At 51.2% G+C, this 22,497-nt stretch overlaps 2 protein-coding genes across 2 annotated transcripts; one reads left to right on the forward strand and one right to left on the reverse strand.

Annotated features, from left to right (window-relative positions):
* Positions 1 to 13,328: 13,328 nt before the first annotated feature.
* LOC4332876 (probable glutathione peroxidase 4) lies at positions 13,329 to 16,624 on the forward strand. Its single transcript, XM_015777305.3, has 6 exons — positions 13,329 to 13,496; positions 13,610 to 13,686; positions 13,819 to 13,880; positions 14,335 to 14,453; positions 16,032 to 16,199; positions 16,287 to 16,624. The coding sequence occupies exons 1-6, from the start codon at positions 13,443 to 13,445 to the stop codon at positions 16,314 to 16,316; spliced, it is 510 nt and encodes a 169-aa protein (XP_015632791.1). The 5' UTR covers positions 13,329 to 13,442; the 3' UTR covers positions 16,317 to 16,624.
* A 1,130-nt stretch (positions 16,625 to 17,754) lies between these two features.
* LOC4332877 (rhomboid-like protein 19) lies at positions 17,755 to 22,190 on the reverse strand. The gene is made up of 8 exons (XM_015777304.3): positions 22,019 to 22,190; positions 21,631 to 21,749; positions 21,163 to 21,223; positions 20,412 to 20,578; positions 19,688 to 19,799; positions 19,393 to 19,595; positions 18,692 to 18,823; positions 17,755 to 18,257 (listed from the first exon to the last, which is right to left on the reverse strand). The coding sequence occupies exons 1-8, from the start codon at positions 22,049 to 22,051 to the stop codon at positions 18,113 to 18,115; spliced, it is 972 nt and encodes a 323-aa protein (XP_015632790.1). The 5' UTR covers positions 22,052 to 22,190; the 3' UTR covers positions 17,755 to 18,112.
* Between the last annotated feature and the right edge of the window lie 307 nt (positions 22,191 to 22,497).

Raw genomic sequence — 22,497 nt, forward strand, 5'->3', positions numbered from 1 at the left:
TAAGCCCCCGGCCGAATCAGCAAAGGGGGGCCTGCGCGGTCTCCCGGTGAGGGGCCACGAGCTCCGTCATCTGGCGCGCCAGGTAGGGGGCTCAGCGTGTGTTTTCTGAGCTCTCAGACTCTTCCGTGGGAGCCAAGTTTTTCTTGTTCAGCCTAATGGCCGAGCAAGGAGAAGCGCACGACCTCTCTCCGAGTGTGAGCGGCGACGACGGGGAGCCGAATCCACGCCGTCGAGCTCGTACTCCCCCACCTCCTCCGCGCCAAAGCCCTAAGCAGGGGGAGGCGCTTGAGAAGGTCGACAAGTCCATGGCATCACCAGTTGCGGGTGGTGCAGGAGGACGGCAAGATGGGGAGCGCCGCCTCCTCGTCTACGGCGACGGCAGCACGCCTCAGGGTGCGCTTCAGGCTGCTGGCGCGCTCTTACGACACCCACCTGTCGTCCATGACCCGGAGTCTCCAGCCCAACGATGGTTGGAAGATGTGGCCAACTTGGTCATGACGGCTCAGCAGCGCCTGGGTGCTGGTGGACGGTCCGCCACCACCAAGACCTCCGGCGCCGCCACCACCGGTTCCGTGTCATCAAGGCGGAGGGCGCGGCGAGCGGCGGCGGCTGCACGTCATTCGGCTGCCACTCCCTCGTCTACACCGTCGACTCGGGAGGATCAGCATGGGGAGCCGGATGCCCGCCTCAACATCGGGCGCCGGCGTAATAGCCGGCGTACTCCCCGTGCAACGGAGGGCGCCTCCTCGTCCAGAGTGTCACCTCGACACGGACGTGAAGATCAGCCCTCCGTGCCCCCGGCCGGTGGTGTTGGCTGTAGAGCCTTTGTGGCGAGTCTTCGGAATGTCCGTTGGCCCCCAAGGTTCCGGCCCACCATCACCGAGAAGTACGATGGGAGCGTCAACCCCACCGAGTTTCTCCAGGTCTATACGACCGGGATTGAGGCCGCTGGGGGTGACGACAGGGTCATGGCGAACTTCTTTCCCATGGCCCTAAAAGGACAGGCGCGGGGTTGGCTAATGAACCTGCCACCCGCGTCGGTCCACTCCTGGGAAGATTTGTGCCAACAGTTCACCATGAACTTCCAAGGCACATATCCGCGCCCAGGCGAAGAAGCGGACTTGCATGCAGTACAGCGAGGCGATGATGAGTCGCTTCGCTCGTACATTCAGCGGTTTTGCCAAGTCCGCAATACTATACCATGCATCCCTGCACACGCGGTGATCTACGCGTTCAGGGGGGGCGTGCGGCACAACCGCATGCTCGAAAAGATCGCCTCCAAAGAGCCCCAGACTACCGCAGAGCTTTTTCAGCTCGCGGACCGAGTGGCTCGAAAGGAGGAGGCCTGGACCTGGAACTCCTCCGGTTCCGGAGTGGCAGCTTCGGCCGCCCCCGGATCCGCCGCTCAGACAGGGCGGCGTGACAGGAGGAGGAAGAAGAGGCCGGACCGTTCCGGCGACGAGGGTCATGTCCTCGCCGTCGAGGGCGCTCCGCGGGCCACTCGAAAGGGGAGGCCTGCGAGCGACAAAAAGAACGAGGCTGGTACACCCAGCAGGGAGCGCCCCGCCGGCAGGTGGTGCTCCGTCCACAACACCTCCCTCCACGATCTCGCGGACTGTCGTGCAGTCAAAAACCTGGCTGAGCGAACGAGGAAGTGGGAGGAGGATAGGAGGCAGGAACGCCGTGAGGGCAAGTCCCCGGCGGTTCTTTCCGGCAAACGGCGAAGTGAGGCCAAGCAGAAGGCCCCCGCTGTTGACATCGATGATGGTGATGATGACCTAGGTTTCCAAGAACCTGGGGCCACCATTGCCACCGTCGATGGGGGAGCGTGCGCTCACGTCTCTCGCCGGAGCTTCAAGGCTATGAAGCGAGAGCTTCTGGCCATGGCCCCTACTCATGAGGCGATGCGTCGGGCGCGGTGGTCGGAGGTGGCCCTCACCTTTGATCAGACCGACCACCCACCGTGCGTTGCCCGGGGAGGGCAGATTGCGATGGTGGTTTCCCCCACTATCTGCAATGTGAAGTTGGGGCGTGTCCTCATAGATGGAGGAGCGGCTCTCAACATCCTTTCCCCCGCGGCCTTTGATGCTATCAAGGCCCCGGGGATGGTGCTCCGACCGTCCCAACCAATTATCGGTGTGACGCCGGGGCACACGTGGCCATTAGGTCACATCGACCTGCCGGTCACCTTTGGTGGACCCGCCAACTTCCGCACGGAGCGGGTGAGCTTCGATGTGGCGGACCTCAGTCTGCCCTACAACGCGGTCCTAGGGAGGCCCGCGTTGGTGAAGTTCATGGCGGCGGTCCACTACGCCTACCTCCAGATGAAGATGCCGGGCCCCGGTGGCCCCATCTCTGTCCATGGCGACCTTAAAGTCGCGCTCGCTTGCATGGAGCAGCGCGCCGACCGCCTCGCTGCTGCGTCCAAGCCCGAGGGTGGTGACGAGAGGCTTGGCCCCTCTGCCCCCACCGCCCCGAGGCAGCGGATGGCCACATGCGACGAGGTCCCGGTCAAGGAGGTTGCCTTGGGCGACGGCCCATCCAAGACCACACGGATCGGTGGTCTTCTGGATGGCAAATAGGAAGACGCGCTCGTCTCCTTCCTGCGGGCAAACGCTGATGTCTTCGCATGGAGACCAGCGGACATGCCCGGGGTCCCCAGGGAGGTGATTGAGCACCGTCTCGCCGTGCGGCCGGGCGCAAGGCCGGTCCGGCAGAAAGTGCGGCGGCAGGCCCCGGAACGTCAAGCCTTCATCCGCGAGGAGGTGGCGAGACTTCTGGAGGCCGGATTCATCCGTGAAGTCATCCATCCGGAGTGGCTGGCGAACCCGGTGGTCGTTCCCAAGGCGAACGGCAAGCTTCGGATGTGCATCGACTACACCGACCTTAACAAGGCATGTCCTAAGGATCCTTACCCCCTGCCTCGCATAGATCAGATTGTCGACTCCACTGCGGGGTGCGACCTTTTGTGTTTTCTAGATGCATATTCTGGTTACCATCAGATTCGCATGGCTAGGGAGGATGAGGAAAAAACTGCGTTCATTACCCCCGTAGGAACCTATTGTTATACATCAATGCCCTTCGGGTTAAAAAACGCAGGTCCTACTTTTCAGCGTACTACTCGAATTTCTTTGGGTAGCCAAATAGGACGTAATGTTGAGGCGTATGTCGATGACTTGGTTGTAAAAACGCGCAACCAAGAAACTTTACTTTCAGATATAGTGGAAACTTTTGAAAACCTCCGCTCCGCCCGCATAAAGCTGAACCCCGATAAGTGTGTGTTTGGTGTACCTGCGGGCAAGCTTCTCGGGTTCTTGGTCTCTGCCCGAGGCATTGAGGCCAACCCCGAGAAGATTCGAGCTATCGAGCGGATGCGCCCCCCCAGCAAACTTAGGGATGTGCAATGCGTCACCGGTTGCATGGCCGCCCTAAGTCGTTTCATATCAAGGCTGGGAGAGAAGGCGCTACCCTTGTTTAAGCTCCTCAAGCGCTCGGGGCCGTTCGCTTGGACGGAGGAAGCTGAACATGCCCTTACTCAATTAAAGGCATATCTCAGCTCTCCCCCGGTTCTAGTCGCCCCGGAGCCAAATGAGTCCCTGCTACTTTACTTAGCGGCGACCCCCCAAGTAGTTAGTGCAGCGTTGGTTGTGGAGCGCGATGAGGACAATCCTCATTCTGCGCACCCCCACTCTGTGCCGACTTGGCCCGGGAGCAGGCAGGGAGGAGAGGCCCCCGAGTCAAACGGTGGCCTAAGGCCCCTGACGACCGGAGACGGCCCTCTGCCCGCTTGTCAGACGGTGCTGGGTGCCCCCGACCCTCAGGAAGGCCCCGAGGCCACTGCGGGAAGGCCGCACTTAACGCCCTTTGACCCCGAGGCTAACCCTGTGCTGAGTCGACCCGGGAAAGAGCAGGGAGAAGAGGCCCCCGAGCCGAACGGAGGCCTGAGGCCCCTGACGACCGGAGCTGGCCCTTTGCCCGCTTGTCTGACAACGCCAGGAGCCCCCGACCCCCAGGACGGCCCCGAGGCCACTGTGGGAAGGCCGCTCCTGTCGTCCTCCGACCCCGAGGTCATCGGCACAGAAGACGAGTGCGCCCCGAGGGGCCACTTGGACGAAGAACGCCCCGGGGGTTCGGCCCCTAGCAAAGAGGATCGGCCCCACCGAAGGGTGCAGCGGCCTGTCTACTTTGTTAGTGAGGCCCTCCGGGACGCCAAGACCCGATACCCACAGGCCCAGAAGATGCTTTATGCTATTCTGACGGCCTCGAGGAAACTGCGCCATTATTTCCAGGCGCATCGGGTCACCGTGGTTACGTCTTACCCCCTCGGTCAAATCTTGCATAATCGAGAGGGTACAGGACGAGTGGTTAAATGGGCAATCGAGCTTTCTGAGTTCGATCTGCACTTTGAACCACGCCACGCTATCAAGAGCCAGGCCCTCGCCGATTTTGTGGCAGAGTGGACCCCGGCTCCAGAGACTGTCTCAATGCCCGAGGCCAGCACGAACCCCTCACAGCTGCCTCAAACCGCCCACTGGGTGATGCAGTTCGACGGTTCTCTGTCTCTCCAGGGCGCCGGTGCAGGGGTCACGTTGACCTCTCCGAACGGAGACGTCCTCAGATACTTGGTCCGTCTCGACTTTCGAGCGACTAACAATATGGCAGAGTACGAGGGACTCCTTGCCGGACTCAGAGTGGCAGCTGGACTGGGGATCCGCCGCCTCTTGGTATTAGGCGACTCCCAGCTAGTCGTTAACCAGGTCTGTAAGGAGTACCGGTGCTCTGACCCACAGATGGACGCTTACGTACGCCAAGTGCGGCGTATGGAGCGCCATTTCGATGGAATAGAACTTCGGCATGTACCCAGAAGGGATAACATGATAGCCGACGAACTCTCACGGCTCGCGTCCTCGCGAGCCCAGACCCCACCGGGCGCCTTTGAAGAAAGGCTTACCCAGCCGTCGGCGCGACCCGACCCCTTAGGGGAGACGGATGCGCCTGACCGGCCCCCGAGGCCCGTCGGAGTCCAGGCCTCGGGACCCGAAGGGAGCGCTCCAAGCTCCCTTAGATTGATTGCTTGGATCTCTGAGATCCAAACATACCTCACAGATAAGACTCTACCTGAGGACCGCGAAGGGAGTGAACGCGTACAACGCATTTCCAAACGCTATGTGCTGGTAGAAGGGACCCTCTATCGGCGCGCGGCTAACGGAATCCTCCTGAAGTGCATTCCTCAGGAACAAGGCGTTGAGCTTCTTGTTGACATCCATGAGGGCGAGTGCGGAGCCCATTCCGCCTCGCGTACTCTGGTTGGCAAGGCCTTTCGTCAAGGATTTTATTGGCCGACAGCTCTCAATGATGCAGTCGATCTGGTCCGGCGATGCAGAGCGTGTCAGTTCCACGCCAAGCAAATTCATCAGCCGGCCCAGGCCTTGCAGATCATACCACTGTCATGGCCATTTGCTGTCTGGGGGCTTGATATCCTGGGACCGTTCAAACGGGCCCCGGGCGGGTTTGAGTATCTGTATGTTGCGATCGACAAGTTCACTAAGTGGCCCGAGGCTTATCCGGTTATCAAGATCGATAAGCACTCTGCTCTTAAATTTATTAAGGGCATCACGGCCCGTTTTGGAGTGCCTAACCGTATTATTACGGATAATGGCACCCAATTCACTAGTGAACTCTTCGGCGACTACTGCGAAGACATGGGCATCAAGCTCTGCTTCGCCTCACCTGCCCACCCCAGAAGCAATGGCCAAGTGGAGCGTGCCAATGCAGAAATCCTCAAAGGCCTTAAAACCAAGACCTTCAATATTCTCAAGAAGCACGGCGATTCATGGATCGAGGAGTTGCCAGCGGTGCTCTGGGCGAACCGAACCACACCAAGCCGAGCGACCGGGGAAACGCCTTTCTTCCTCGTCTACGGCGCAGAAGCGGTTCTCCCATCTGAGCTCACCCTGAGGTCTCCTCGGGCCACCATGTACTGCGAGGCTGATCAAGATCAGCTTCGTAGAGATGACCTCGACTACTTGGAAGAGCGAAGGCGGCGCGCGGCCCTCCGAGCTGCGCGCTACCAGCAGAGCCTGCGGCGCTACCATCAGCGCCACGTCCGGGCCCGATCACTCTGCGTCGACGACCTCGTCCTACGCCGCGTCCAAACGCGTGCTGGATTGAGCAAACTCTCACCAATGTGGGAGGGTCCGTATCGAGTGATCGGTGTCCCCCGGCCGGGCTCGGTACGGCTGGCCACGGGCGACGGCACGGAGCTGCCAAACCCGTGGAACATTGAACACCTTCGTCGCTTCTACCCCTGAAGGGGGGGGTCGGGTGTCAGGTTTTGGCTCGGGCTAACCCCGCACCCCCCTAGGGTGTGCCGGGTTAGCCGGGGGCTACCACACATGCACATATATTCCTTTTCTTATTTCAGCATTTCAATAGAAGCAGTTTCAATTTTCTAAAGGTTGTGTCTGTGCCGTTTTTCCTTTTGAAGAATCTTGACTTGAAATAAGGTTACTTGTGCTCAACCTTGCCCTCGGGGGCTCGGTTCGGTCAGCTAAAATCGCCAAACGGGGCCCAGAACCGAGCCGTGCCCCGGGGCGTGGTGAACTCCGGGGGGGAATCGGCAAAAACCCACAATCGGGTCACCCATACCCCTCGGTCACCACGTTCCCGGCCTGGCCAGTCTTGACATGTGGATCTCCCCAGGCACTAGCCCCGACCCGAGCCATTCGAGGACTGGGACTTGGGTACGGGCCCTTATTTCAAGCTAAGATGCAAAAGGACCATGGCACAGATCATCCTCAACTCATATATATAGCAAAATAAAGTTAACATAGAAATTGTTTCATCATTTTTTGATTGCAGAGTAAGTTGATCTATACAAAAGAGGCATGAAGGCCTTAGAAGAAAGAAAAAGAAAAAGAGGCATGACGGGGGCTCGGGGGCTCATTCTGACGCGCCCGGGTCGCCGGCCTCGTCGCCATCGTCGTCCTCACCGCTGGCATCGCCCTCCTCGTCGGAGCTGGGGGCGAACGCGAGCCGAGGGGCCGAGCCCTCGAAGCCGTTGACGATGTGGTCGGCGGCATCCCGGACGCGCGCGCGCGCGTCGTCCTCGGTCCCGGGAGGGAACTCCTCCAGCGCCATCCATGGAGAGAAGTTGGGGTCCCGGGCCTGGTAACTCGCCAGCACGAGTTCGACCGCTCCCCGCGCGAGGTCCCTCGAGGATGACTTGATGGTCTTCTCAAGCTCCTCGGGGAGTTGCTCGAGAACCCAAGCCATCCTGTTGAGGTGCGGAGCGAGGCCTTCCAGATTGGTGGGGGGCACCGACGACTGGCCTCCCCAGAGGCCCGCTTGCCGACCGGCGCGCTTCATATGGGAGACCGCATCCCAAAGCATGTCGGGCCCAATCTCGCCCGCCAAGCGAAGGGCCTCGGCCTCCCCGGTGGAGGAGTCCAGCGCTCGCTGCATTTCCGCGACGGTGTGTTCGGCAGCCGCGAGGCGGGCGGCCAGGTCGCTTTCGCCCGCGGCTGCCCCGCCGATAGGCGCCCTCGCGGCCAGCTCTTTCTCCCGTGCCTCGAGGTTGGCAGCCCGCTGCTCCAGCGCGGCTCTCTCGGCACGGACGCATTCAAGGTTGCGGCGCGCCTGCTCCTCTTGCGCCGCCTCGCGGAGGGAGAGGCTGTTCGCCAGCCGTTGCGTCGTGGCCTCGGCCTCCTCGAGAGCTCGCTCCCGCTCAGCGAGTGCATCCTCGCGAAGGCGGAGCGCGGACTCCTCCTCGGCGCAGGCGGCCTCATGCGCCACCAGCGTCGCCTCTCGGAGACCAGCGGCGGCCTCGCGGCCCGTCAAGCCCCTCTCCACGGCGCCGGCGTGTTCTTCCAGCGCCATGGCACGGGCCTCAAGGGCCTCTTCGCGCCGCCGCAACGCCGCTTCAGCCTCTGTTGCTCGCTGCTCTCGGGCGGCGGCGGCGTCGAGGACCCCCTGGGCGGCGTCGAGCTTGTTCTTCAGCTCCGCTTCCCAGCTCCCGTGTTGAAGGCGGAGGGAGTCCTGCGCCTCGATCATCGCGGTGGTGGCGACGAGGGCGGCCTCTCGCTCCTCCTCCACCTCTCGGGCGATCTCCGCCAGCGCCGCCTTGCGGGCTTCGAGCTCCGAGATGTGGCGGCGGTGGGCCTTACGGCCCACCTCCACCATGGCGTCCACCGAGCGCCGCCCCTCCTCGACGCGCGCCCATGCGGCCTCGAGCTCCGCTCGTTCCGCTCGCAAGGCCTCCACCTGGGCGCTAAATCCATCTAGCACCGCGGTGTTTGCGGCGGCTAAGGCCTGCATAATGGGCTCGGCGCTCACCGGGGCAACGGAAGACGAGGAGAAAAGTCGCCTTGGAGAAAAGGCGACGCGGCTTGGCCCCCCGGAAGATGCGCTGGGCTCGGGGATGTCCCCCGGGCCCGTTTGATCCTGGGCGTCGCCCGGTGAGGTAGGCCCAGGCGATGCGCCCGCGGCCTCGTCGCGAGCCGCCTCGGAGGATGTCACCTGAGGACCGCCCGAGGGAGTGGGCCCAAGTGACGCGCCAGCAGCGGCTGTCGCCTCAGCCTGGCGAGCCCGGGCGGCCTCCTCCCGGGCAGCTTCTTCGGCTTGGCGAGCCCGGGCGGCCTCCTCCCGAGCAGCTTCCTCCGCTTGGCGAACCCGGGCGGCCTCCCGGGCGGCATCTTCAGCTTCCCGAAGGCGGGCTGCGGCTTCACGCCGGTCAGACTCTCGCCTCCGCTCCTCTGCGGCCGCCGGATCTTCGGCCTCGGACTGGCCGGATTTGGGGTGGCGGGAGGAATGCGACGGGACATCGCTGAAGCAGAAGAAAAAACCGAAAGACGAACAAAATGAGTAAGAAAAAACTTCTTTTTTGGGAGGAAAATGGTTGCAATGAGAGTGAGACGAACCTGCGAGGGGGTCGGTTGAATGACCACCTTGGAGGGGAAATCAGGTTTTCCCGGCATGGTTCCGTCTCCCCCGTCTTGCGGAGCCGCTTCTTCTTGCGCATCCCCTCGGGCTGCGACGTCGGCGCGGCCCCCTCCGGGCGCCGACTGCTGGCACGCGCCGCCCCGCCCCCTCGGGGAGGAGATGTGGGAGGTGTTCCTCCCAGCTTCCTCTTCCCCTGGGCGTCGGCAGGGCGGCTGCTCCCCGAGCCCCCGACGCGGGGCCCAGAAGCACGACCCCCTCCTGGGGCAGGTTGTTCCCCCCGGCGGCGCTCGCCCGCGCCGTCGTGGCCCTTAGGGGCTCTCTCCTCTGAGGCCCCGACCCCCATCATAATGGTTAGAATGGAGACGCGGTCGGGATCGCTGCAGAGGGGGAGGATCTCCTGAGGAAGGCGAGACGCCTCCGCGGAGCTAAGATTCAGCACCCTTTGGACTACGATCTTGAAGTCCTCAGGAGCCCAATCCCATCTGGCTCCCTGGTGGGTCCGCATGTAGTCTTCGGGCCCAGTATACTCCCAGGCGCTCCGGGCGCGCCGTTGGAGCGGCGCAATCCGGCGACGGAGGTAATCGCCGTACACCATGGCCCCGGTGAGCCCTTGGGATCGCAGGCCCGCCAGGCGGTCGAGGACGGCGTCGTACTCCTCCCCCAGATCTACCGGCGCCCGCCAGCTGGAGACCTGCGCCGGGGGCTGGCTTGGAAGTCGGAGGCGCGCTTCGTTGGCGAGGGGGGTGTAGAACCAGTCGCTCTTCCAGTCGTCCCACTTCTTGCGGAGGACGCAGGGGATGTAGCGGTTCAACACCGGCCCCCGCGGCTGGAAGTAGCAGCCGCCAACCACCGACGGCGGTGACACCGACTGCACGGTGAAGAACCACCGGAACAGCTGAAGAGAGGGGCGCACCCCAATGAACATCTCGCACAGGTGTGCGAAGATGGCCAATGTCATCACCGCGTTGGGGGTGAGGTGCGCCATCTGGAGATCGTAGAACTCCAGGACATCCATGAAGAAATGAGAAAATGGCGGGACCAGCCCAGCCATTGCGAAGGGGAGGAAGAAGATGGACCGCCCCGGGTAGTCTGGTGCCGGGCGCCCCTCGCCCAGCATCACTATCTCCCGACCGGTGGCGGACTCCGGCATGAAGCGGCGCGGCAGTCCGGCGTGCCTCTCGTTCACGATGCGGGAAGGCGGCAGTACACTGCCATCGAGCAGAGCAGAGCCCCGCGCCATGGCGGTGGAGGAAGAGATGATTGGGAACGAGCGCGTGTGGCGAAAGTAGGGCGTAGCAGAGAAAGAGTTAGAGCTCAGGCGGCGAAGGCAAGAGGAACAATGGCGAAAGGAAGGGAGCAAATCCTTTCCTCGATGCTTTTATACCCTTGCCATCGCTGGTCCTGGCTCCTCGTTTCTCGCGCCCACTACCTCGCTCCCTCGTATCTCGCTATCTCGCTCCCTCGTTTCCCGTGCCCACGCCTCCACTAATCCCATTCGCCCGCTTACGGCGCATGAAGTGGATATGCGGTTGTGGCAATCGAAACGGATTGTATCGTGCGCGCGTTAATTACGCTCGCCAACCGAAGCAGCGTTACCGTATCTCCAAGCAAAACAAATCTGCTCACCCAGATTCGCGCGCTGCTCAAGTGATGTGGCTGTCTTGAATAGACCGCCCATTATGGACAACCAAGGTTACCAATACCAATATGCATGGATTAAGACCGTTGGGTATTTTGCCCAACTATGAAGACCGGTCCCACCTGTCACCAGGCTTTAGGGGTGGCGTCACACCTGACCGCTTCCCTTGGGAAGGGAAATTGCTCTGGCATAACGCCGGGGGCTACTGTCGGTGATATGGGACCGGGAGTATCATGACCAGAGGCTTGAGGCAGACGCAATCGCCCACGTGGCCTGGCACCTTCGGGGACGTCGGGCCCGAGGGTGAGGTGTCCGCCCTCCTCCTGATTTCCCCCGAGGGGGGGGGGGTCGGGTTGCGTTTGCTCCGGCCCCGAGGGCCGAGGCACCCCGACCCCTTAAAGAAGTCTGCGCCACGTATATGGGATAAGTGAGCACAGCTGTGCTCACCTAACAGCATTTATTGCAGTCTGGTCAAGCGTGTCACGCTGCATGCAACGCAGTACAGCACGCTCTTTTATCCGGTCTGTGACCGGTCACAGACCGGTCAGATCAAGGGTCAGGTGGCGACTGGCGGTCTGACGCACGCCTTGCCCCATCCCGTCAAGACGAAAGCCTCTAGGCACTCGTCTCAAGCCGGAGCTAGCGTGTTATTTCTTAGAGATGGCACGTTAGCCCTGGTTAAATGAATACCAGGCTTCATCCTAACCATTACAGGCAAGGCGTTACACGAAGAAGGGCAAACATGCACGTTGTTAAACCGACGCGTGGTGGACAAGAATGACCGGTCTGACACTGGTCGCATCAGCAACGGGCAGCCACGATCCCACGTTGCACCTGTCTCCGTCGGGAGTGGAGGCAGGTATGGGCTGTCCCATCAAAGTGTCATTTGGACGGCAACCATACCGATCTCCGTCCATAAAGAGAAGAAAAGTCCAGTTTGGAAAGGGAAGGGTGCATGTGGTATCCCCTTGAAGTATAAAAGGAGGACCTTGCCCATTTAGAAAGGGGTTGGTTGGTTGGTTGATTTTTTCCCGGATTGAGAGCTGAGAACGGGGGAGAAGTCAGCTGACACTTTGTGACTCGTTCATACACAGATCCACCAAAACACAGGAGTAGGGTATTACGCTTCGCAGCGGCCCGAACCTGTATACATCGCCGTGTCTCGTGTTTCTTCCGGGCAGACGATCTTTACACATACAGAGAGAGAGAGAGCTTGAGATCTCACCCTAAGCCCCCGGCCGAATCAGCAAAGGGGGGCCTGCGCGGTCTCCCGGTGAGGGGCCACGAGCTCCGTCAACGCGTTAACCGCAAAAACTGCACGGTAATCGTGAGACGTACCGTGGTTTTAAAAACTGAAAATGTTATCGTGCATAGTAACCACAATAACCGCGTGGTTTCGTAAATCCTGGTCATGATAAGCCATGTAGACTAATGCTACCAATCACCAAAAGTAGCATTCCGAATTTCCGACAGGTTATTGCAAAGGTAGCTTTCTTAAGTTTGCTTTTTCAATGGATCCAAAGCAACAATGTATTGTGACATGCTTAAGACAAGGTACCTATGGGTTCATATTTACATAGCTTCTCTCTATGTGCTAAGCAGTGTGTCAAAACATCTATCTCTTCAGCTACCACAAAGCAATGTTAAAAGATGAACACACAAATAATCACACATGTAGTTCGCATATCACCCTGTCTTTGCCATAAACTTTGCTCGATATCATTCTTAAAGATATTGGGATCGACTAAAACACAAGCCACTTCACGTCAATCCTTCTCCGAAGAAAGATTCAAGTTGTTTTAGTGAGACGCATGAATATAAATAAATACCAATGTAAAATACAAACGACCATGCCGAAACACAATGAGAAAATCCAGGAAATTCCATTGTCAAACGCTCAATTCCAAAAAATGTAATCGGCAAATACGAGTTCTATAAAGTATTACCATACAAACAACTTTGTCCAAAAACACTATCACCATTAGGGATTCATCCATCCCACCCTGTTAAATGCACTAACACTTAACCGAGAACTGCTTACGAGACCATAATGACAATTTCATTTCTAGAATAAAATCACTTGTACGATAATATTTCATGAAAATCAAAATTATATAATTACATTTCATGAAAATCACACTTAGGCCCCCCATCTATTGGCTTATTGATGGAATAAGCCAAACAACGTATTTGCAAACGAAAAATAATTATGAATAAAACTTTTATATACATGTTCTTAGCGATCTAAAAGCAAAGGCCAAAAAATATACTTCGATGAAGAAAACCTCAAAATCAATTTCAAATGTTATGTTGAAAATTTAAATATTAGGTGATAAACATAAGTATAAGCGAAAATATGTGGCTTTTATTGATGATATTTCTTAAAATTGAGCGTTTCTCGATGATATTTGTTGCATTTTTAGTCACAATTTAAGAACACACTTCAATTTCATTCCATATACTCCTCCTCTTTCCCTTTTTATAATTTCGGGCTACACTAATACTTATGGTCTGCCCTTATTAATAACCAAACGAGGAGGAAATGACTTTTGCCGTCACAATAAATATAAAAGCTTCCCGAAGGGCCCACACGGCCGAAGAAGGCGAAAAGGAGGAGCCGTTTCACGCCTTGCTTGCCAGACCAGCCCGCCGCAGAGACGTCGACGGCCGGACAAGCCTCCTGTACCGCTGACCCGTGGGCCCCACCTCCAGCTCCCCCTTTTATCACGGCGCGTATAAAAATCCCCGCATCTACCCGCTCCGCTCCTATCAGAGCGAGGAGAGAGAGAGATAGGGAGAGGGATTTCGATTTTTTTTTCTCCACGGCGAAATCCGCGAGGCGGAGGAGGAGGAGGAGGGCGAGATGGGGGCGGCGGAATCCGTGCCGGAGACCTCCATACACGAATTCACCGTCAAGGTCCGGCGATCTCCCCCCCATCTCCTCTTCCGCCGCCGGATTACGCGACGGATTTTTGCTGATTTTTTTTCTCGTTTTCTTTTTTCTTTTTTAATTGTTTTTTTTTTGAGCAGGATTGCAACGGCAAGGAGGTGAGCCTGGAGATGTACAAGGGGAAGGTGCTAATCGTCGTCAACGTCGCCTCCAAATGGTATATACTTCGCCATCACGATCCTGTCCTCACCATGGTCGTGGGTAGAATTTTCTTTTTTCTTTTTTTTTGGGTGTGTGAAAATGGTGTTCTTGACTGCGGGTATGCTTTGATTTGATCTGTACCGGGCAGTGGGTTCACGGAGACCAACTACACGCAGCTGACGGAGCTCTATCAGAAACACAGGGACAAAGGTTAGTCTGCGCCGCGCATCCATAGCATATATCCAGTGACTGAAGAGCGATTGCAGTTCGTAATTTGGAGTAATCGATACTGTATCGATCATGGATACGTGTTGGCGACTAGGCTCTATGTTGTTTTCAAGTGTATTAACATGTTAGTCTAATTAGTGTTTCCCGCAAAAAAAATCTGATTGATACTAACGAAGTATATAAATCTTACCCAAAAACCGAAAGGATATTATGTGTTTAAGTAAAATTTATAATGGCGAATTGTGATCTATGCGTTTAAGTTGTAAGTTTCATTGCACTCCAGTTGGATATTATGTGAATGCAATACACAAGACCTATTGGCTTTTACAGTGTTAGTTGCAGTATTTGATTATATTTGGATCGAATATTTCTTTAAAAGTTCCACTTATCTTTGGTTTAGGACAAAACTAACTTCACCTGCTTCCAACATGAGCAGATTTTGAGATTCTAGCATTTCCCTGCAATCAGTTCTTGCGACAAGAGCCAGGATCTGACCAGCAAATAAAGGATTTTGCTTGCACAAGATTTAAAGCTGAATATCCCGTTTTTCAGAAGGTAAGAACTATCCGATGAACCTGCTTGCTTGCTGGAAGCTTCCAATTATTTATTAATTAGTGAATCCTCAGTTTGAGTCCCTCATTATTGGTACTTAGAGCTTAAAACACTATCTGTATCCTTCTTTTTTAACAGGAAACAGTAGAGAGAACCCTACTGAAACTAATTTTAAATAAATAAATACATATGAATCTACAAAGATCAAAAGGAGCAGGAAGTTCAAACCATAGGCCTTAAATCTCTACCAGCAATCGAAATGTTATAGAAAACACACTTGAAATTCCAATGCAAACTATCCTACCCGATTTTTCAGAGCATCAACCAACTTCTGAAAAAGTAATAGTTTGAGCCAAATCAAGCCCAACAACAAAGTTATTTCCAGTCCGTGCCTCATTATTGGAACCTTGTCATGTATGCCCCTGTTCCTTTGTGTCCAAATGTTCTAATTAGGACCTGCATGTGCCTTTGCTGTGCCCCTGTTCCTTTGTGTCCAAATGTTCTAATTAGGACCTGCATGTGCCTTTGCTGGGCAATAGCATTGATACCAATTAATTAAATGTGTGCATGGAGAATAAGAGAGTAGATCAACTGACTTTGTTTCCCTCCATTATACCACACGGAAATATGAGTCATTTATTCATGAGAGTGATAACACTTATTTTGTGAGGGCCACTGGCCCAGGAAGGAGAAGATGAGGGAATACCTAGAAATTCTAGGATGACTTATATTTAGGAAATTAACTGAGAAGGTTAAGATAGCTTATAAATCAGAGGGAGTATCTTAGTAGGTTTTGCTGAACTGACATTTAAAAAATAGTTGCATCGAGTCCTTCACTCCTGCATCCAAATTACATATAGCACAATGATTACAAGTTATAGTTCTTGATTCTGCAGCATACCACTTGCAGTTATTTTTCCTTTTCAAAAGTGTTTGTAAGAAGAGTTTAGGCATAAGCGTATGCATTAGAATGCATTAGAAAGAACTTTTGTACACACTAGAATGCACTAGATCCCCAAAGGGGAGACCAGATATCCTGGCAATCATGCGTCTCTACAAAAGAGATAATCACTGATAACTCTTGCAACTGTTTACTGGCAATTTATAATAGAAATGAAAATCTAGCAATAGAAATTCTGTGCATCTATGTTTTCCCTTTTCCATATGAATGTAGCTGAGGATATTATTCTTTTAGGAAAGAATTGAGCCAGAGATCCTCAGGTCTAGATAAGGCATCAGTTGTTTTAGGACTCGTTACCATTGAGAAGAGCCTTTTCCACTATTTTCATGAAGGTGAAAAAGTTCTACATTATCTTTGCCACAAGATATTTTACCTTTTCTTTATTAAAAATAACTTTTGAAAATATGTTAAAAGAATCTAGAGACTAGCCACATTACGTCTTCTAATGTTGATGATAACCTAATGCAAAGCAATACTATCTAATTATCTTTTTGTAAGAATTTATTTGAATCCCATATTTCTTGCAATCATTACATAGCCATAACAATTACGACATGTGGATTTATTTAACTTTATTTTGTTGGAAGCCGCTAGTTATTTTTCAAATTTTGTATCTGCAGGTGCGTGTAAATGGTCCTGATGCTGCACCACTTTACAAATTTTTGAAAGCTAGCAAGCCTGGCTTGTTTGGATCTAGAATCAAGTGGAACTTTACCAAATTTCTTATTGATAAGAATGGCAAAGTCATTAACAGATACTCGACTGCGACCAGTCCCTTGTCTTTTGAGGTCTCTCTCTCTCTCTCTCTCTAGCCTCTCGCTTACTCGCTCTATATGCACATACACAATTTTGATATATCTGTTTAAAATGTACAGAAAGACATCCTGAAGGCGCTCGAGGATTAGATCTCGTACCCTCCCCCATCCTTCATTTGCAGAAGTAGGCAAAGTATCTGGTTGTAATATCTAGACCTATGGGATGCTCAATAGTGAATTTTTGCAATATATTCCTTCTTTTGTGTAGTGTATTTGTTGTCTTTATATATTATTATATTGTAAGTAGAGGTTGGCTGGTTGGGTAGGCACTGTTTTGTCTATACTGGTTTTATATGGCTTGGCTTGAAAATTTGTTTAGAAACCTAAGACATTATTATCAACGTGTAATATCGACAAGTTGAAATTGTATGTAGCGTAAGGTTTGTGTTTGCACTGAATTTGTTCCAAGTTGTGGTTAGAAGGGAGCACACTCTGCAAAGTTCTAAATCAGATAAAATTTAGGACAATCACATCAACATCCGTGTAAGTTTTTCCATATAGCCTGAATTCATTGTGTCAAAGGAAGTATAGGAATTACAATAAGATCAAGTGATTTCAGATATGATTGATCATGACTGTTCAATATTTCGGACAATGATTTGTATATGTGAAACACATTACGCAACCATTCCGATTGGGTGGCAAGCGCCCTCTACAATCTGGTGGTGCGATTGCACGAAGAATTTACGTAAACGTTGGCTCCTTCGAGACACATGATTGAAAAAATATATATGAAGAAATAGAAAATAACACGTTAGAATTCAAGTGCAAAATAGAGAAAGCAAAATAGAGAAAATAATCATTTAATTGAACTGCAAGAAAAATATAGGAATTGAATGAGAGAGATAGACTCATAGGAAACTTTTCACGATGTTAGATCTAATGCTCAAAATCCTCCAAGATTGAGGCACCCATTTAGTAATTTCATAGGATTCAATAGCTCAATCCTGTGTTTTAAATGGTCATATAACAAAGGGTTATATAGGAAAAACTTACAGGATTTTGAATCCTACAAAAATATTATGTCTTTTTCTTTCAAATCAAAGGGGGTCTGAGAGTACTTCCGTGTCAGGCCTTGAGCTCTTCTGATTAAGGCCTTGTTTAGTTCCCAAAATTTGTTTTTTTCCAAAAAACGTCACATTGAATTTTTAGACACATGCATGAAGCATTAAATATAGATAAAAAGAAAAATTAATTGCACAGTTTGCATGAAAATCGTGAGACGAATCTTTTGAGCCCAATTAATCCATGATTAGCCATAAATGCTACAATAACCCACATGTGCTAATGATGGATTAATTAGGCTTAATAAATTCGTCTCACGGTTTCCAGGCAAGTTATGAAATTAGTTTTTTCATTCGTGGCCGAAAACCCTTTCCGATATTCGGTCAAATGTCCGATGTGACATTCAAAAATTTTATTTTCACGAACTAAACACCCTAAGACGTTTCAGGTCGGACCACATATAACACAGGCAGAAATTTTCCTACAGGATTGCATATATTGACAAGGCAGGCAACGTTGTTAGGACAGAAAGCATACGGTAGTAGTAATATATAGAACTTTGGCAAAAAAAAGATTACACTGAACGGTCTCAGGCCACTAAATAAATCAGAACTGAAGACATTCCAACAAAGCTGTTTGTCTTGCGGCAATTGGCTCTGTTAGCTTCTATTGATCGTCACAAAACAAAGAACCAAATATCCTGTGTAATTTCTTTTCACCAAGACATTGAAGAAAATCACATTGCAATCTTTAACTCATGGCTGTGACAGCTGAAGCTGTCCACGATTCTCTCTGCAAATTTAGAAGAATCTCCTGACAGCACAGCACAGCGCTGCTCCAGCTGCGAATCCACCAAACGCGGTAAAGAGGGTGCTCACTGCTCAGACTTTATCTGAAGCATCATCCTCGTCCTGCTGGTGGTGGTGGTGGTGGTGGTGGTGGTGGTGGTGAAGCGTGGCCTCTGAGCTCCTCACCGCAGCCAGCTTTTCAGCCAATCTTTGCTCAAGTGCCCTTTGACCCCTTTCTCTGCAGTGAACCAACCACAGTCAAACAGCAGCCTAGTAGGTCGGATAATATTGTGAGCATTGTAGCCATGGCGCCCATGCTTGCAAGTTGTACTATCGAAATTCAGTTGGTTGAGATGAATGAATAGGACTCATGCCGTCCGTTTTAAAAGTTTTAAGTCAGAGAGAGAGAGAGAGAGAGAGAGAGAGAGAGAGTTGCCTGGGACGAGAGCTTCGCATTTTCAAAGGGAAAGCAATGCCTACGAAAATGCAGGATGTGTTTGTATGCAGTTAAAAAAACAGTGGGAACAGACCCCACAGAGACTTCTTTTGAGTATTTTTGGGCTTTGCAAAGATGCAGTTCAATGAATGCAACATCATATGGCCAGCATTATATATGATGGTTTCCCCAAATGGACTAGATAGGATGAATAGGAAAAGAAAGAGAATCCACACCTTCTACGGTTTGCCTCAATAGAATATGAACCAGGTAACAGCCCATCCAGTGTTTGATCATTGGCTTCAGATCTTTCGGATCGTCCACAAACAAGTGTATGGAACACAGATGCTATTGGGTCCAAAACTGGTCTGCATGTTTCGACATATCAGAAAGAATAAACGTTAGGAAATGTAGAATATAAGGCGCAAACGTAGTTCTTCTGAGAATCAGAAAAGGAAATCCCTATGGACTGTTAAACTCACATAGAGAGAATGCTGGATTTATTAGGATGCATTTTCATCTTGCACAGTTGGCTAAAAGGTTAATTAATACTTTGTAAAAAATATCCATGACAACTTTTTTGAGAGCTCTTCACAGAATCCCTATAGCTAATATGACAGCATGAATTCTTAGTAACTTCTGCCTTAGCTTGGCAGAGTGCTGGTTAGGTACACACTGATCCTCTCCAGAATCATTTTTTAATTCTTGAGCATTTTTTTATGATTGTTTTTTTAGTACGGCTTCCTTTTCCCCAGAAATAAGGGAAACCTGAATATTATGACTACTTACAAGAATATTTGCATGTTTCAATAAACAAGTTTATTTTAAGGGGGGCCTAAAATGTTTCAGATGTTTGCAGAAATACTGTGTGATTGTGTTGGACTTCAGCAGGCTTACAGAAACAGCACATGGCAAGATCCCAAGAGAAAATTAATACCTCAAAAATTCAGGGAAGAAGCTTGAGAATGAGAATTCATCACTTGGGTCCCCCTTTAAGCCTGCTTCTAGCCTCTTTTGGAAGTAACGCAGGTAAATCCAGCTCAGGTAGATGCCAAATAATATGATTGGGATGTATGACACTGAATCCTTCATGAAGAAGCTTAGGGAAACCGAAATAAATGCAACAAGAGATGGAATCCACTGAGTAAACATAAAATTGAGGTGTCAGTTCTCCCTTGAGGAGAAAAATTGAATACCAAATTGGATTAATCTAATAATAGATGTGAACAAACCTTTGCTTTAATATTCAGCAGGAAAAGAGTAATCTCTTGATCAGGTAAAATTTGCTTGATACCCACCAGAAATCCTGAAAGAACTCCATAGAACCCAGAAAGAGGCGTGTAACTGCAGAATCAAATATTTTTTCATTGTCAAGATTCATTCATGAAAAACAAGTTAAAAAAGTAATTCATTCATGTATATCCTATATTGAAAAAAATCACAAAATTTATTTGATTAAGGGCCTGTTTGGTACAGCTCCAACTCCTAAATTTAACTCCAGGAGTTGAGTCTGGAGTGGAGTTGTGGAGCTGCCTAAACCCAGCTCCACAACTCTAGTTCATTTTGTGAGAGAGCTCCACCCAGCTCCACTCCCAGTTTTGGTGGAGCCGAAACTGTTTGGCTGAGCTCCAGCTCCAGAAGGGGTGAAGCTGGAGCTGGAGCTGTGCCAAACAGGCCCTAATTCTGAACAAGCCAGATAACCCTGGTTCCATCATATAGGTTACTTATCGTATCAGTAGGCAAAATGGGAACTCCAACCACCATTTCGAATTATCAAGTGACCTATAATCATTTCAAAGAACTTGAGCATGTAGAAGCAGAGGAATCATGTACCTATTGATTCAATCTGCATGTGAAAAATCCTAAAAGCGAGAACACAAATTTTAAAGCACTTTAAGGGCCTGATTTGCAACCATCCAATTTTACTGGTAAGCTATTGCATAGATGTGTACTTACAGGTAGATCTCCTGCTGTGTTATGTAGTACAAAATAATAGCTGTTACAAAGACACAAGCCGAAGTTGAGAGATTGACAAGAAAAATGAACTTTAGTAATTCCTTAGCACCCCACAAAGGCTCCAACACTTTTCCCAAAACAAGAAGACCAACTATGCTGACAATCACCTGTAATAATAAGTGCATAATTCATGTCAGGTATTTCATGCAGTGTCCAAGGTGAATAAGAGTAACAGAACACAAGAAACAGAGCTTTCCTAGAGAGAGGAAGATCAAAACACACCACCATCACATGAATATCACATACACATCATAAGATGGTTTAGGCAGGGAGGACAAAAGAAAAACCTGGACAATGAATTAGTACAATATAACCATAATAAGTTTTCTAATACAACAAAAGTTCATAGATTGGAATTGAATACAATATGAACTTATTAAGATGTTTAAAAAGAGGCAGATGTGAAACCTAAGAAAAAAGATAATCATATAGAATGGTATCCCACCAGGCCATCCTACTAAACTTCCAAAAAAAACTAAGATCATCTAAACCAACTAAGAAATAGGCATCATATTGAACTATACTCAACAAAATTTTCTACCGCCATTTTGTTACATTTCCATTCATAATGGTCCAGAGGATTTAGCTTTATAGGGGCAACAGTAAGACAAAAGTGGAGAAAGATGGTTGAATAGTGCAAAATAAGAAGTCAGAACGCATGTTATGGATACATGTAAATGGCCAAACCTACCCCTGGAATTGTTTGCTCAATATAGCCTGAAGTTACGAGGTTCCAAGCAAATGGGATTGTCCTGTAAGAAAAATACACTTAAATCATCATTCATTTGGAAACAATCATCTCGGTCAATTGCATTCATTTCATATTTGCCGATAAAGATCTCGATAAGCTATATGCTGTGCATTGATATAATTATATTATATTTGTTGTAACAAAAATTTAACAACAGAGACAATGAGCCATGGACGTGCATTAAGATCAGTAATTTAACGAACACTCTAATTTACAATTGAGTACAAATGCGATTCAAGATGAACATAAACTACTGCTTCTTAAGACAATCCATTGCCCAGAGAATGTACTAAAATTTCTCGAAATGCAGGGGCAGAACCCAAAAATGTGCACAAATCTAGTTCCCTTATTAGATGACAAAAGAAAATAGCAATTAATCTTGTGGGGTTTTATGATGACGGTTGTCACCTGGAGGGAATAAGCGCGAGGTAGGTGACAGCTGAAGGGAACAGCCGGATCACGATGTGGCCGAGGAACAAGACGACGGCGAGGCCCTTGCACAGCTTGGTGAACCCGGATTTCCCGACCTGCATTACCGCAACCAGTAATTTAATTCGGGAACAAATCAATAAACAGGCCCTGATCGCGAGGAGAGGCGAGCAGAAGTATAATCCAGAAGGTTCTAGAAGCCTGCGGCGATCGGAAGGTTCTCCGACGACGCAGACACAGAGAGAGAGAGAGAGAGAGAGAGAGAGAGAGAGAGAGAGAGAGAGAGAGAGAGAGAGAGAGAGAGAGAGAGAGAGAGAGAGAGAGAGAGAGAGAGAGAGGTAGAGGTAGCGAGATCGCGGCGACCTACCGGGGGCAGAGTCGAAGCGGAGGAGGCGCTCATCGTGGCGACGGCGGGGTGGGGGGGAGGAGGCCAAGCCAGTAAGCCACAAGCGGGCGGCGGGCGGCGCCGGCCGGCCGACGAGCTAGGTCGAGGTGGCCCTCGTCGTCGTCGGCGGTGGTGGAGCGAAGCGCGCGGACGAGGGCTCGAGTCGAGCAAGTCGGATGGTGGTGGGTTTTATGGTGGGTTTGGTTTCGCGGAGGATGAACGGTGGGGCCCAGTCGTTAGTGGAACGAGACCTTCTGATCTGATGGCCCCGTCAGGATTTGGTCCGGTCCAAATCCAACACACGCAGACACGCTTAACTTCACGAGTATTTAAGGGGTTGTTTGATTCAAATGCTTCAACTTTACCATGTCACATTTTTTTTTGAAAAAATGAATATTATGAAAAAATCTAATATCAAATAATTAGAAGGGGTGAGGTTTCGAACCCAACTTGTCTAGCCT

Source organism: Oryza sativa, chromosome 3, assembly GCF_034140825.1.
Source record: "Oryza sativa Japonica Group chromosome 3, ASM3414082v1".
NCBI lineage: Eukaryota > Viridiplantae > Streptophyta > Magnoliopsida > Poales > Poaceae > Oryza > Oryza sativa.